This window comes from Polistes dominula, unplaced genomic scaffold (assembly GCF_049000335.1).
Source record: "Polistes dominula isolate Pdom_NZ unplaced genomic scaffold, Pdom_raw_medaka contig_75, whole genome shotgun sequence".
Taxonomy (NCBI): domain Eukaryota; kingdom Metazoa; phylum Arthropoda; class Insecta; order Hymenoptera; family Vespidae; genus Polistes; species Polistes dominula.
Genome location: NW_028301003.1, coordinates 4,150,280 through 4,165,047, shown reverse-complemented (window position 1 = coordinate 4,165,047; position 14,768 = coordinate 4,150,280). Strand labels below are relative to the sequence as shown.

At 32.4% G+C, this 14,768-nt stretch overlaps 2 protein-coding genes and 1 long non-coding RNA gene across 4 annotated transcripts; 2 read left to right on the top strand and 1 right to left on the bottom strand.

Moving 5' to 3' along the window:
• The first annotated feature begins 41 nt into the window (after positions 1 to 41).
• LOC149032178 (uncharacterized) lies at positions 42 to 977 on the top strand. The gene is made up of 2 exons (XR_016177001.1): positions 42 to 355; positions 750 to 977. It is a non-coding gene; the product is annotated as an uncharacterized LOC149032178 (long non-coding RNA).
• Positions 502 to 2,669, bottom strand: LOC149032177 (uncharacterized). The gene is made up of 2 exons (XM_089173808.1): positions 2,374 to 2,669; positions 502 to 2,205 (listed from the first exon to the last, which is right to left on the bottom strand). Exons 1-2 carry the CDS (start codon positions 2,541 to 2,543, stop codon positions 717 to 719), a joined length of 1,659 nt encoding a protein of 552 aa, XP_089029934.1. The 5' UTR covers positions 2,544 to 2,669; the 3' UTR covers positions 502 to 716.
• Positions 2,670 to 4,837: 2,168 nt separating this feature from the next.
• LOC107070977 (uncharacterized) lies at positions 4,838 to 14,756 on the top strand. Of its 2 annotated transcripts, none has more exons than XM_089173804.1 (9): positions 4,838 to 5,100; positions 8,192 to 8,336; positions 9,547 to 9,986; positions 10,070 to 10,613; positions 10,697 to 10,940; positions 11,021 to 11,289; positions 11,351 to 13,144; positions 13,246 to 13,703; positions 13,798 to 14,756. In XM_089173804.1, exons 2-9 carry the CDS (start codon positions 8,231 to 8,233, stop codon positions 13,957 to 13,959), a joined length of 4,017 nt encoding a protein of 1,338 aa, XP_089029930.1. In that variant the 5' UTR covers positions 4,838 to 5,100; positions 8,192 to 8,230; the 3' UTR covers positions 13,960 to 14,756. The 2 variants fall into 2 exon arrangements, with proteins under 2 accessions (XP_089029930.1, XP_015185053.1); XM_015329567.2 differs by having other exon boundaries at positions 4,838 to 5,367.
• The last annotated feature ends 12 nt before the right edge of the window (positions 14,757 to 14,768 follow it).

Below are 14,768 nucleotides of genomic sequence, written 5' to 3'. Positions count from 1 at the left end.
TTTTTTCATTATTTGTACTAATAAATTAACAAATTAACACGGTTTTCGGTATTTAAACAAATTAATTCAATCATGTAATTAATATATTTTTCTTTACATAATAATTTTCATACCCGTTGATTTAAAATTTTAATATTTTTCGCGCCAACGTTTGCTCCTATAGAATAGGGACCGAGCCCTAACTGTAGAGGCAGCACACTTGTCGGAAGTGGCGCGCTCTGGTGTTTAATAAAAGCAAAAAACGGGCAAGAAGATACCTATATATGATGCTGAGAATGGAAAATGTAATGTGCAATATTTAAAATCAGATGAAAATGGATTACACCTGAGTACAACTCATTCCATTTACACTCAGGTACAACTGCAAATGTATATTACAAATATCGCTTTATGTGATTTATTCGTATACTCATCTCGGGGCTGTGTTTTGATAACAATTGCTCGTGATGAAATTTTTTTAAGTACGGTAGTTCCTAAACTAGAAAAATTTTATTTTAAGCATTACGTTCAAAGATTATTTATTAAGTATAATACAAGTAAATGAAGTACAAACATACTAGTAAATAGTTATATATTAATTTGTTTTAATATTTTGATATTGATCATAGTTTATGTATCAGAGTTTAATAAAAATTATATTTAATTACAATTATGGATTTCGTTTTATCCTCTAAATTTACAATTAGTTATTTTTACAATTTAATCATATTTTTTTATCATTCTATTTCTGATTTTTCTTGTTTAAACAGGGGCTTTTGAATATTTATGATAGCACATATGACAAAAACAATTTCATCAACATGAGGCAAAAGTGACACTGGTACTTTGGAAAGAATATTAAAGTCTTTTATTCGTTGATTCACTCTTTCAATGTGTATTCTCACTGAAGCAATATTGTAAGTTTCATCAACTTCCTCAGGTGTAAATTGATTTTTGTTGCAAAACGGAGGCATAATAAAAATCGCATTTTTCTCTTGCACTGTTGTTTGTATTTGCGGGAAACCTTTATCTGCTAGCACAACATCACCAGGTTCAATTAAATCTATTAGACCACAATCATTTGTGATAAAACAATCACCAGCACGACCACCATAACACTTTGACAGAAAACTTATAAATCCACTTGGAGTACACCCTACTAAAAATTTCATTGTGTGATGATGCTTATAATCTGAATACATTAAAACTCGATGTTTAACTGCTGGTGGAACTTCTGTGTTTACTTCGGTGCAGTCAATGATAACACGAGTGTTTGGATAATGTAGCTTAAATGATTCAGGTAAAGTTGCTTGAACAGCGGCTTTAGATGGCCAGAATATAAAATTTTTCAATAGAATATTTAACTGTTGCAAATTCTTTACGAATATTTTATTTACAGTAGTCCGATGAATATTAAATAAGACAGAAATCGCAGTAAATGTCAAACCGGTTTTCAGCTTCATTAACGTAATTAATAATTTTGTTTTTTTGTCAATGCCAGAACGTTTACATTCTGGGAGTTGATTCAAAAGCCATAGAAAGATAGATAATGTAACACCTGTTAAGCTACTCATAGTTTCATTACTTGTAATAGATGAAAATCCATGGAACCCTTTGCAATGAGATTGTACAGACTCGAAATTGATTGGATCGCAACTGGAATCTTGAACATTTTTTTTCATAGGCGGCATCGAAGTTTCACACATTTTATCTGCAGTTTTTTTTACAGATATATTAACTTGGACTGCTGCAGTATTAATACCATCATGATTATTCATATTACAAAAAAAATAAGTACAATTATCAGTTGAAATATCAGGAATGAATTCCTCAGTTTGAGAAGTAATACTTCGATAGGCTGGGGGAGAAACATTCATAACATTCACGTCCCTATCACAGCTGTCCTCAGTTTCTGTTATCATTTCTCCTGCGTCTTGCTTCATTTCAATGTCACTTGAATTATTTTTATTATCTTCAATAGAATTATTGCTGTTGATACTGTCAGTTAATATTGATTCTTTGACGTTCATTTCCTTATTTAATTGACGTGTTCTTGACCGTTCAAATCGTTGTAGACGTTGAATGGAATTTCTTGTGTTTTCTTTTCCAGGAAAAATCGAAGGAACATAAGATGGGTGATATGAGTTGTCTGATTTACTATTATTTATAAAATGAGCACTACAAATTCTTGTATGTTGATTTGGCTCCCATTTTTTCGGATTTTTACTAAAAAAAAAAAACAACGAAATTTTAAGGTTAAATTTATATTATTATATAAATTTTAATTTAATTGTTATATGGAACTTTTTATTCAAATGAAATACTACTCGGTTTGATTTTGTAATATTTAAATTACTATGCCACTGCTGTTGATAATTATAATTTCTTACTTACACATAATTTTTTACCGCATTTATCCACTTTATACGTTTATCTTCCTTCCATGAGGCACCACATTTACTCGAGGGAAAACAATAAAATTTCACTGGCATATCGACTTGCCACTTATGACGAGATTTTTCTGTGCATCCTTTGATACAACAAGATTTTCCTGATCGAGACATTTCGATTAATTTTTCAATATTTATTTAAACAACATTAACTAAATTGAAAATAACGTGTTGTTGCTTTACTTTGATTACCCGTTTTTTGCACATTTCTGTTACCAGTTGGCGTGACAGTCTAGCGGCTCGGTCCCTATTGCACAATGCATGTTTCACAAGTTCACGAAAAATATCATAGATGTCGCCTCAATGAAATTTTAGTTAGGGATCCTATAGGAGGGATGCGCCATGTACATTGCTGGGGAACCGGAACTCGATTTTGCGCGCGAATGATTTAAACATTGAAATAATTATGAAATAATGAATTGCATCAAATACAGAAAAAAAATGAACTATATTTAATGATAATTAAAAATTTATATTAAAATAGAATAGGTTACACGAAAAAATTATTATAAATTCAATAAGAAAGATTCAATTAAGTTTGATTTGATAAAAGGCATTACAGTATTTTGAAATTTCTAAACAACTTGTAGGAATTTATACAATTTTGATAAATATAATTATCTACTGTATATATTATATTTACAATTATTTTAATCATTCGTACAATTTGTTTTTAATTTCCAATATTAATAAATCAGCTAGGATTCCTGGGTATTATATCTTCATAAAATTCCCAATTTTCGATAATTGTAATAAAAGCTACTTTCTGGAAATATATATTCCTAGAAAACTACTAAGTGCTCTCGATAATTTTATAGTTTCTATTTTTACTTTATATATGCACTTTGTTATCAACAAAACAATTAAATATAAATATCACAATAAAAACTATAAGTTTTCCAAACTTAAACTGACCACAGCCGTTATTTATACATACTAAAGATAAACATGGCTGCGCGTTGCATCGGAAACGGTCCAACAAAATTTTCAGCCAATAGCAACGCCAGCAATATGTATGGCACATCCCTCCTATAGGGTCCCTAATTTTAGTTATAAAAAATAGTACAACTGTTAAACGATGATGTATTAAATAATAAAAATGTGTATAAAGAAATTCTTATTTAATTCATTTAAAAACCAAATTTATTATATAATTAATATACTCATAGTGAGATTAAGTAAATAGACAAATGAATAAAAAATCAAATAAAACGAAGAAGTACCGTTCATTCGTTAAAGAAAGGAAACGATTCAAATTTGAAACTGCATTGAGTTCGATGCAAGTATGTAAGTAAAGAACATTTAAAATTTATTAATTGAAAATGTTAATAATATTTCTAAAAAAGGGTAAACAATCATAAAAATGTGATCTTCGAATTTCTTTTTATAATTAAACAAAATTTTTGAAATTAGTCAATTTCATGAGAGATCAATATCAAAAGATGTATCTATGTAACCTGAATTCATACGTAAAAGATATCTCATAAATAATCGACGAATTAGGAAATTAAAAAAAAAAGAAATAAAATATATATATATATGTTTATGTATTTATAGTAAATGGGCTGAAATTCAGATTCTAGATGAGATCCGACTATGATACGTGGTTACCGTTGCTAGAAGATTTTAACAAAGAGGAAGAAGAAGAAGGAAAAGGAAGAATGGTAAAGAGAATCTCGGTCACTGGGCCTTTTCTCATATCGTGACGTCGTTGGGCCCCATTCGCGGCTTGGGACCACCTAAGAATCTCTATATTTAATAGATCTTTTCTTTATTGAACACAGAATAAACCACAAGTCTTTAAGTGATGTTTAAAATCATCTACAAACTTTTGGTTCATCTTAAAATTATGCGATTTTTTATTTGCAGCTTTTCTTTTTATGATGAAAAATTTGTTATAGAAAAAGGAGTCTAACATTAAATACGAGTAATAAAAACGTTATAGGAATTTGATCGTATTAAAAAAAGAACTAAGTGGTTAATAGTATTATTTCATAAAAAAAAGGAAAGAAAGAGAAGGCAAAGTAGTTTGTACACTTGGTTGCATGTGCTACGTTCTGATAACGGACGTTGACTGCGGTAAAGTAATTCCGGCTGGTTTTGGGTCATCTGGTCGATCGATGGTCCGTTTCGTTTGTTATAGAAATGATGGACATGATCGAAGAGCTTGATTAAATCCTATAAAAATTAATTTTTTTCTATATATACATATATGTAAATGTATAATATAATTTTAATAATTTTGCATAGCAGAATTTATTAAAGCTATATCAATGATGATAATAATTCATGAAATTTTATTGCACGTTCTTTTTTTCATAAATTTTATAAATAAATAATCTTTATCTTCCTTTTGAAGAATATATTATTTTCTTTTTTGTAGGGTTCTTCTTCTGAAGACAAAAATTAGGAAATAATATATAAACATTGTAAAAGAAAAAAAACGAGAAAAAAAGAAGATTTAGAATCCTGATCAAAATCAATGGCGATAGAACAGGTCGATGGTATTTCGAGAGGAGGTATTATAGGTGGGAACGATCATCAGAAGAGCGTAGAATTTTATAAGGGGGTCATCATACGAGGCCAGCTCCGGTCTGGCTAAACGCATCGAGCCAGGGCAGTCTTTCTTCGGTCGTCGTCCGATCTCGACTGAACAACTCTGATACATCGTGTAATACATATGTTATTATTTGTCTTTTAATACTTATCCTTATCTTTATTTCATTTTTTCATTCAAAAATCCGTTATCTCATTTTTTTCTTTCATAAATCCAACGTTGGTGCAAGAAAACGAATCGTTTCGTCAAAAATTGTGATTCAAGTTTCTGATCTTGATTTTTTTACAAGTGCTATAAATAAATAATTAAATAAATAAAAGGGACAGTGCGGATTAATAAAACTTTAAACGATATCGTATACTTCAAATTTTGATTATTAAGGTAATTTTTTATATTTTATTTTAATATTGTTGCACTTGTGTTATTCGTATTTTTTTGTTGGGTTTAATTTACTTTATTTTTATATCTTCCATTTTCATGTGTACACATGGAGAAATAAAATATATGTATGAAAGAGACACATAGATACACAATAAACATGTATACATTAATGGTAAACGAATACTTAAGATCAATGAATTATTTTGGCTCTTTTATCAACGAAAAATGATTTAAGATAAATCTTTATATACTGCAGTCTTTTTTGTGTATGTGTTTCTGTGTATTTGTAGATATTCGTAGTAATATTTTCATCTAGGAACGTTTTCACATATTATACACGTGATGCTCTCTCTTTGATTAAAGTTACCCGCAAGTACCATTCGAATAAAATGATAAAAAAAAGATTAAAAAAACAAAGTAGCGTGAAAGATCCTTTTTCTTTTTTCTGTTTTATAATTTTGATTTATTCTTTTCATTTTAACGATAAAAATAATTCATTGAAATGATATTTTCATTTGACAAAATTTAATTGAAATTATTTTCTTTTTCCTAGATTGAGAATTTTTTTAACAATTTATTCTTTTTTCAATTTATTTACAATATAACGTTGTATTCTAGCCGTAAATTCCTACGAATCAATTAATTCTTGTGAAATCCATCCTGCTTCCGTTTACGTGTATACTTTCTAAAACGCGTTTGTATATTTATATGTGTATATGTGTGTATATGTGTGTATATTAGAGGATAGACAAATTTGAAAATATTTTATTTCAATTATTTTCCATTGAATATATTAATATTAATTATTGCATAAAAACGCATACGTACATATGCATAAAATTAATTAAAATGAATGCCTTTTTTATAGGAAGTTAGAGGATTAAAAGTAAAATTAAAAGGACAAGTTATTTCGAAAGGTTTTTATTTTTTTAGATTTTGTTTTATTTTTCATACAAACTAGAACAATACTCGTGGGAATCGTGAAAATTCTTAACAAGAACTCTTCTATAAAAGAATTCTTTTTAAAGAGAGATCAAAGTTATGAATCCACTGACCTCTTCTTAGTATTGCACTTAGGGTCAAAATGACTCATGTTAAAATGGATACTTTAACAGGTTTTTAAAGTAATGAAAAGTATTTACCAAGTTAACCATATTCAAGAATTCCAGTTACTGTGTACATATTTACACAGACATAAATACACATATATGTGTAACATTCACATATGCATCGTATTTTTCTCTCTTCCCTATAATAAAAAAAAATTATACAGTATAGTAATATTTTAATAAAAATAATTGTCATTTTATTATAGAGTAAATTTCAGTATAGTAAAAATAGTATGAAAAGTAATTTAAAAAGGACACAAATGTTTTCTTACGGAATATCAAAAGTACTTCATAGATCCAATTAGTTAATATAATAAAAATATGAAAAATAAGAACTAAAATGTCTGAAAAAAGAAATGTAATCTTTGATCAACGTCATTTATTCAATATTATTAATGATTATAAGGATACATTTGAGAGAGTAGGATTTTGATGAGAGAGGAATATCTTTCAAAAGCGGATTTGGAAGGAAGTATTCCACCGATGACGCAGAACGTGGAATGTCATACATACTTTTACACACACACACAAACACATATATATGTATATATAGATATATACGTACGCAGTTTTGAGTACGAGTATGACAATAGAAAGTTAGCAACGTGGTATAAAAGGTATCTACCAGGCGTACAACTGACCCGGAAGAAACGTTGATGACGAACTGACCCACATCCGGCATTTTCTTCTCACTCAAATTTATTCTTTTATTTTCATTCATCGACTTTACTAACTTTGAACAAAAAGAAAACACAATAAAAGAAAAGAAGAATGTAACTTCAACATTCGTGTCGGTCGTATTTTTAAAAGAATATTTATTTACCGAATTAACAAACGGTATACCAATAGAATTCAATTAAAATACAAAAATGTTTCCTATTTATAAAAAAAATGTAAAAATCTTGATCATTGATGCACCATGCATGACTGACTATTACATTCAACTGTAATATCCATATATTATTCGCTATTGTTATTATTTTAATGTCTACTCAAAGGGCAAATGCATTAAAAAAGATTATAAGTTGCATTAAAGGTAAAAAATCCACGTAATTACTTACACGTTCGACCCACTGAAAGCAAATTCGCTTCGTAGTCCTCCCTTCATACATTATTCATGAGACAGGATACACCCTAAATTTGAAGGCTTCCCAAAGGATGTAACCGTCAGTAATTTCACTGTGAAACAACAACCACTGAGTCTCTGCTTCCCATCGTACAAGGAAATCATTTTATACATTTGTCCATATTTTTTTAATTTGTATTATTAGCAATTATTACGTACTCAAAAATCAGTGGACTAAATTTAAATGATTAAAAATAAAAATTCATTTTATGATTTATTTCATAATTTAATATCTAAATTATGAAAAATCGTAAAATCAATTTCTTTTTCAATCAAAATTCAAACGATCGTAATACTAAAAATGATCTTAATATTAATTTTGAATTTTGGATAAATCGATAGTAACATTTTGAAATGTTTTAATATGGAATGTAGAAATAGAAAGAAAGGAACTGGTCCGTAACGATTCTTGCAGTAGAGTTCACTTCATGAATAACGTGGCAAAGCGTATTAGAATATTATCCAAGTGGAATAAGAAATAAGGAGAAAGAAGTAGAGAAAATGTATTATTATTATTATTACTAATTGCAATAATTACAAGGTATATATTTATTGAAAAATGCATGAATATCTTTTTTTTTTGCAACAGATCTAGCGGTTGGTCAAAACACCACTTGATGCGTTGAGGATGCAACGTGATCTTTGCAACGGTGGGTTTGCATGCGCCGTTGTGTGGGTGTCATCGACCTGCCTTCTTCTTCTTCTTCTTTCGTTGTCGTCATCGGTTGGAGCAGGTACGTCATCGTTTCCTCCTTTTTTTCTTTATTTAATAATTAATTGCATTCGTCGATTCAACGAATCGATTTCATTTGAAGAAACGAAATGAAATTGAACTATTGAAATAAAAGTGTTCAATAGCATTAATTTCTATGGTTTAATGATAGGAACTCAGGAATTATAGTGGGGATAAATGTACTTGCATTAGAAGTTAACAACAACAAAATAGAAAGAAAAGAATTAAAAAAAAAGGAAAGTACGCGCGCTCTCGAAACAAACGTGCATCTGCATATAATGCAATGTGGTAAACGTGATTGGATTTATAAATTACTCTTATGTTAGACGATTCTCCCTCTTTCTAATCTTTAGCACAACCCGAGGAATAGTTTGCAGTACTCGCGACAACTTATCCATATTGTAATATGTTTTAATTTACAATTGCAAAGCATGCAACAAAACGTTCAAGTAAGAAATAGCCGAGGGACTTTTTTCTTATCTCATCTGAGTTTTTGTTGAATCGTTTAAGACCCAGACTGAAGGCAGAATCCGCCATTCTTCTGAAGTCATTCATCCTGTTCGTTTTTTTCTTTTTTGGTGTTTGGACAATGTGCACACTCTTCCATGCATTTTTCTCAACCGGTCCTTCTTCTTCTTCCCCTTCTTTTTCTTCTTCAGTATTCGCGGAATCATCCAATTGGTCTAAACCCATTTCTCAATAAGAAAAAATTCTAAGTTAGTATGCGAAACTGTTCTACTTACTTACCTAGATCACGCTTCTTGATTCACGTTTAATCACTTTCGTTAGAAAGTTACTTGTCTTGTCTTCTCCTCGATTAAAATATGTTTTCCATTTTGTTTTTCTTTTCACATTTTTTACATTTCATTGGTATTTTATTTCATTTTCGATTCGTTCAGTTGCTACTTTACTGTTGTAATAAGAATGATCAATGTTATATAAATCAAGAAATAGTGATCAGTGTTTATTGGATGGAAGTATTAAGGAAATACGTTTAATAGTTTAATACCGTGCTTAGATAAGTATGGCAGTAGGGTGCGAGAAACCGTTAGGATTAACTCTACTTATTTGGATTATTATTATCATCGTGTTAGACGATTGAATGTATGTATCGAATATTATACGTGAACGTGATCAAAATGCATTCTTTTCTACGATTCAACTCGTGAAAAATTGTTAATTAAATTGATGTAGAAAATATTTCTTTGTAGAGTCATCTGTTAAGGTCATCGCAGGCCGATGTCCATCATTCGATGAGCAGAACGTATGCCCATCGAGGTCACCAATCTGTAAGGAAGATTCCGAATGTCAATTGTTCAAAGAACGTTGCTGCAAAACAGCGTGTGGATTAAGATGCGTTAGCAGCGAGTTATCAGGATGCGAACAGTTGGCATTGGCAGCTGTTAAAAGATTCCGTGCTATTGACAAGTGGACTGTAGCATCGCAATATGTACCAAAATGTAATAACCAAACAGGGGATTTTGAAAGGGTGCAGTGCGACTCGGAGAAGAAATATTGTTGGTGCGTGGATAAGAAGATTGGTAGTGAAATTCCTGGAACGAGAGGGTCTAATATTAATGATATTAATTGTGACAATCCTCGGACATGTCCGGCACATTCCTGTCGAATGTTTTGCCCACTTGGATTCGAGGTAATAATTATTTATCAAATATATTTTTATCATATGATGATGGTTATTTAAATTATCATTTAAATTTGGATTGTTAATTGCAGATCGATTCGAAAAGTGGGTGTTCCAAGTGTGAATGCAAAGATCCTTGTCGTGGTATAACGTGTCCGGGTCCGGGTCAGATATGCGAATTAATTGATGTACCCTGTGCACGTCCACCGTGCCCACCCGTGCCAAGTTGTCGCAAAGCGAAATCTCTGTTCAATGTATGTCCGGCTGGTGAACCCTTGCAAATCACAGATTCCGTGAGACCATTCCTATGTGGTAATACACCAGGAAAACCAAGTTGTCCACCGATGTACAGATGTTTGGTTGATTCAAGACAAGAATATGGTGTTTGTTGTCCATCGAGTTTTAATCTTACTCGAACTGGTACTTGTCCGAACAAGGAACCCACGATTTGTAGTAGAACGTGTCAACACGATTTGGAATGTCCGTCGCCACAAAAATGTTGTCAGAGTGAACGGTGTGGTCGTACTTGTTCTGTACCCGAAGGTCTCAGCGTTTGTCGTCGCGATCGCATGTTGGCTGAAATGTTAAGCATTTCAGAAAAACAGGGTCGAGGTTACATTCCGCAATGTACTGATGGTAAGGTTATCCTTCATTTATTGTATTCATAATTAGTATTACAGTCTTTCTGGATGTCTATGAGTAATGAATACACTTTTTAGAAGGAGAATTTCAAACTAAACAGTGTTCAAGAAATGGTTTAGTCTGTTGGTGTGTCGATGATCATGGTCAAAAAATATCAGGATCTATGGGGCCAGCTGAAAGAGTAAATTGCACCTCGATTGCCAAAGCAAGATCCTTGTCAACGTCTTGCATTCAACAGCAATGCGCCCAAGTTTGTCAGTATGGATTCAAAACAGATTCATCCGGTTGTTCCACATGCGAATGCGATAATCCTTGCCAGGGGTATGTAAAAATAAACAAATTTCTAATTTGCTCATTGATGCATCATCCAATTGTTAATATTAATTTTGTCTCTGTTTCAGATTCCCGTGTCCACCCGAAGAAGAGTGTGTTCTCAAACAGGAAACAAATTGTCCTGATTTTCTTTGCCCTACTAAGCCGGAATGTAAAGCTAAAAGAACTTACAAGAGCCCTTGTGTTTTTGGTACACCAATGAGCGACGAGGAAGGTAATGCCATTACGTGTTCTATCAATCAGACTTGTCCGTACAATTATACATGTACAGCGGTACCAGAAGCTGGACAATCAGTCTGTTGTGCGATGTCGACGACTGTTATCAAACCGGTATCAAGTAAGTAATCAAAAAATCAAACAATTTTTATTAATGATATTAATTAAACGATGAATTTCAGTGTGCGAATATCTTCGAGATTTTGGTGAACGAATGGAAGGTACGCGAGAAGGAATGTTCTTGGCTGTTCCACCACCGCAATGCGATAAAAATGGTTTTTACAAGCCCTTGCAGTGTCATAACGGTACTTGCGCTTGTGTGAATCGTCACGGAATAATTTTACGAGGTAGTGTTAGTCCAGAAACCGATTGCAAAAGCGTAAAGAATTCTTGGCAAGTTTGCAATACGATATCGTGCGACTTGGTATGTCCTTACGGTTATGAAATCGATTCGGATGGTTGTGAAACATGTAATTGTCACGATCCATGTAAAAACGTGTCATGTGGTTCACGGGAAGTTTGCACAATGGTTGATGTCAATTGCGGCCCGGGAGAATATTGTCCACCTGTGCCAGCTTGTCTTACAACCAAACCTGGACAATGTCCATACTTGGTACCAAGTTCGTCGAGCTGTGAATTAGAATGTAGTACCGATCAGGAGTGTTCGGGTTCGGAAAAATGTTGTTCGACGGGTTGCGGTACGCAATGCGTAGCACCAGTCATGGCCACTGCTTGTCAACATGCACAGGCTGTTGCCGAGCATGCTGCTAGAGAGTCTGGAGAACCAGCTCGAAGAATTTATATACCAAGATGTGATGTCAATGGTGCATTCGAGGCAGTACAATGTCACAATGGTATGTGTTGGTGTGTTGATGAGGAAGGAAGAGAAGCTGCAGGTACACGGGTCCTCGAAGGGATTGTACCAAAATGTAATAAACCTCAAAGGTGTCCAGAAATCGATTGCAAACTCGATTGTCCGGAAGGTTTCGAGTTAGATCTTGACAGTGGTTGTCCTACTTGTTCCTGTAGAGATTTGTGTAAAAAAGTAATTTGTCTTGGAGAAAATGAAGCTTGTAGAATGGTCGAAGTTGCTTGCAGTATACCACCGTGCCCACCTGTACCAGTTTGTTTACCGAAAAAAGATAATCCTTGTCCAAATGGTACACCCCTTTTGGATCAAAATAGATCACCGGCTATTTGTGGTCCTCACGGGCACCAATGTCCATCCACGCACAAATGTGAGTTATCTCCGTTAGACGAATACGCTGTTTGTTGTCCCAAACCGCGAGAGGTTTGTTTCGAACCTTTACGAATTGTACCATGCAATTCAACGACAATGCCCAATGGAACAGAAAGATGGTACTTTGATCCAGAAAAAAACGAATGCAAAAAAAAAACGGAATGTACTCACGGCCATAATGACTTCAATGACTTCTCAAGTCGTTTGGAATGCGACACTGTTTGTCCTGTTTTGTCACAATGCGAAAGATTACGAGAGAAAAATTTAAAAACTTCTCAAAGATTAAAACAATCTACTTTCTTACCAAGATGCAATCAAGACACTGGTATGTGGGAACCTGTTCAATGTTTGGAACACGTCGGTGTTTGCTGGTGTGTTAATAGAAAAGGACAACCTATGAAAGGATCACTTATAAGAGGACACGAACCAAAATGCAATTTCAGACAAGCCAGGCGTGGTGGTAGAGGTCCTGGTAATCAAGAAATAGATTATAATATTCAAGCATTTATGGATGGCACTTTGTTCGAGTTGTTAGAGACTGATGAAAAACAAGTTAACAGAATTTTTGGCACCAGATGTCAAGCTATGAGGGAAAGGGGTCATGTTTCAGCTATTTGTGATCGTCAAGGTAAATTTGAACCCACGCAATGTGCTGGAGATACTTGTTGGTGTGTCGACGAGGCTGGAAATCAATTGGTTGGCTCTGAACCATTTTTGAAAGGATCTAATATTTGTTGTAAGTTATGGATTAATGTTACTACTACATATTATTTATCTTGCATAATTTTTAGAAGTTTCTATTATTTGTTAATAAAATAATATATTTTGATTTTTCAGTACCAACACCGATCGAGTCGGTAGAAGTGATTTTACGTTTTCCCGGAAGATTCGTAATAACGGACAAAGTTACTTTTAGAAGTGAAGCAAGACAATTCTTGTACGAGTTAGGGGCAAGATTAAAGGACGATATTGAAGTGGATATCGAACGGGATTCGGCATTTTTGAAATTCGAAATAATCGGTGGGAACAAGGTCGACATAGCTTTTCATTTGGAAGAATTGACAAGGATGCAGAAACTTTTAATGCTTGGGTCATTGGCCGATGAAACAACTTCACGTTTCACACATAAATCTATGCCAGTCGCTGTGGAAAACAGGATCGTTGCGTTAGAGCAACGGGAGATTCTAACGGAAGTTGAAGCACCCGTTTATCAAACGGCCACACTTGTTCTGGCTGCGGCCAGCGCCTTTGTTATCAGCAGCTTGATAATACTTTTAATGTTGTATCGAAAAAAGGTATTATTATTATTATATATTAAATATATTGAGAATTTTAATTGATGTATTACAGATCAAAAGTTTCTGGATAACGAAAAGTTATTTTCTACAGATGAAAATGAAGGATCCAAGCAAAACATTGCCGATGGATCAGCATTTCCTTGCCTACAGTCAACAACCCGTTTACGTGATTTCTGGTCTGGAAAAAGATGAGAAGGATGCAGGACAATTACATGAAAATATTCAGCTCCCTAAAACAGCTGATAAAGCATGAACGATTTTATAGATAAAATGTAATTATTTCTAATCAATTTTTCAATCGTTCATGATTCGACTAGGATTTAAATATCATCCCTCATACTACGGAAGTCTTAACTATTCTCATTCGTTTCATGATTTGTCATAAAATATTTATTCAATATACTATACTATATATCTATATATTGTATATACAGCGATTAGTATAATCGCCGATCGACCAACTTCAAGAATGGAATTTTTAAGAATGTTTGTAAAAATTAGTCATAATAATTTACAAACATTAAACTGATACATATCAAATGGATTTGATCGATCGTTAAATACCGTAAGAGAGCTGAGGATTTTTATCTTTTCATTTTTATCATCTTCCTTTCGAAATGATCAATGAAAAGATGATTTCTATCGTGAAAACGATTCAATGATATCGTTGCATTGATATACACTAATGTAAATATTAGATCTTCGATTATTTATATACATAAATCATTAATAAAGATCGCTACTTATTTCGTTTTTTATTTTATATACTTTTTTTATCGTGTCTGTTGTTTCCTAAGTTCTTAATTCTCTTTAATATAAAATTGAAAGTTTAGAATTTGTGTTGAATTTCAAATAAATTATAATATGATATAAACATATATGTAATAAAAAAATATTGCTAGATGAATCAAGAAAAACATTTTTAAAAATAAGGTACATAACTTTGTTCGCTATGCGCATGCATAAAAATGTTTAAAAAAAATTAAGAACGCGGCTAATTTATGAACGGCTAAGAAATGTATTTAATAAATTCCTAATGATTTAGAACAATTATTATTCTAC

Excerpts from the sequence above, each read along its gene's own strand:
- LOC149032177 (XM_089173808.1), bottom strand. The coding sequence starts at position 2,543 with ATGTCTCGATCAGGAAAATCTTGTTGTATCAAAGGATGCACAGAAAAA. Across the intron at positions 2,206-2,373 it reads AATGCGGTAAAAAATTATGT|TAAAAATCCGAAAAAATGGG; the intron begins GTAAGTAAGAAA and ends TTTTTTTTTTAG.
- LOC107070977 (XM_089173804.1), top strand. The coding sequence starts at position 8,231 with ATGCAACGTGATCTTTGCAACGGTGGGTTTGCATGCGCCGTTGTGTGG. Across the intron at positions 8,337-9,546 it reads GTCGTCATCGGTTGGAGCAG|AGTCATCTGTTAAGGTCATC; the intron begins GTACGTCATCGT and ends ATTTCTTTGTAG. Across the intron at positions 13,145-13,245 it reads GAAAGGATCTAATATTTGTT|TACCAACACCGATCGAGTCG; the intron begins GTAAGTTATGGA and ends TTGATTTTTCAG.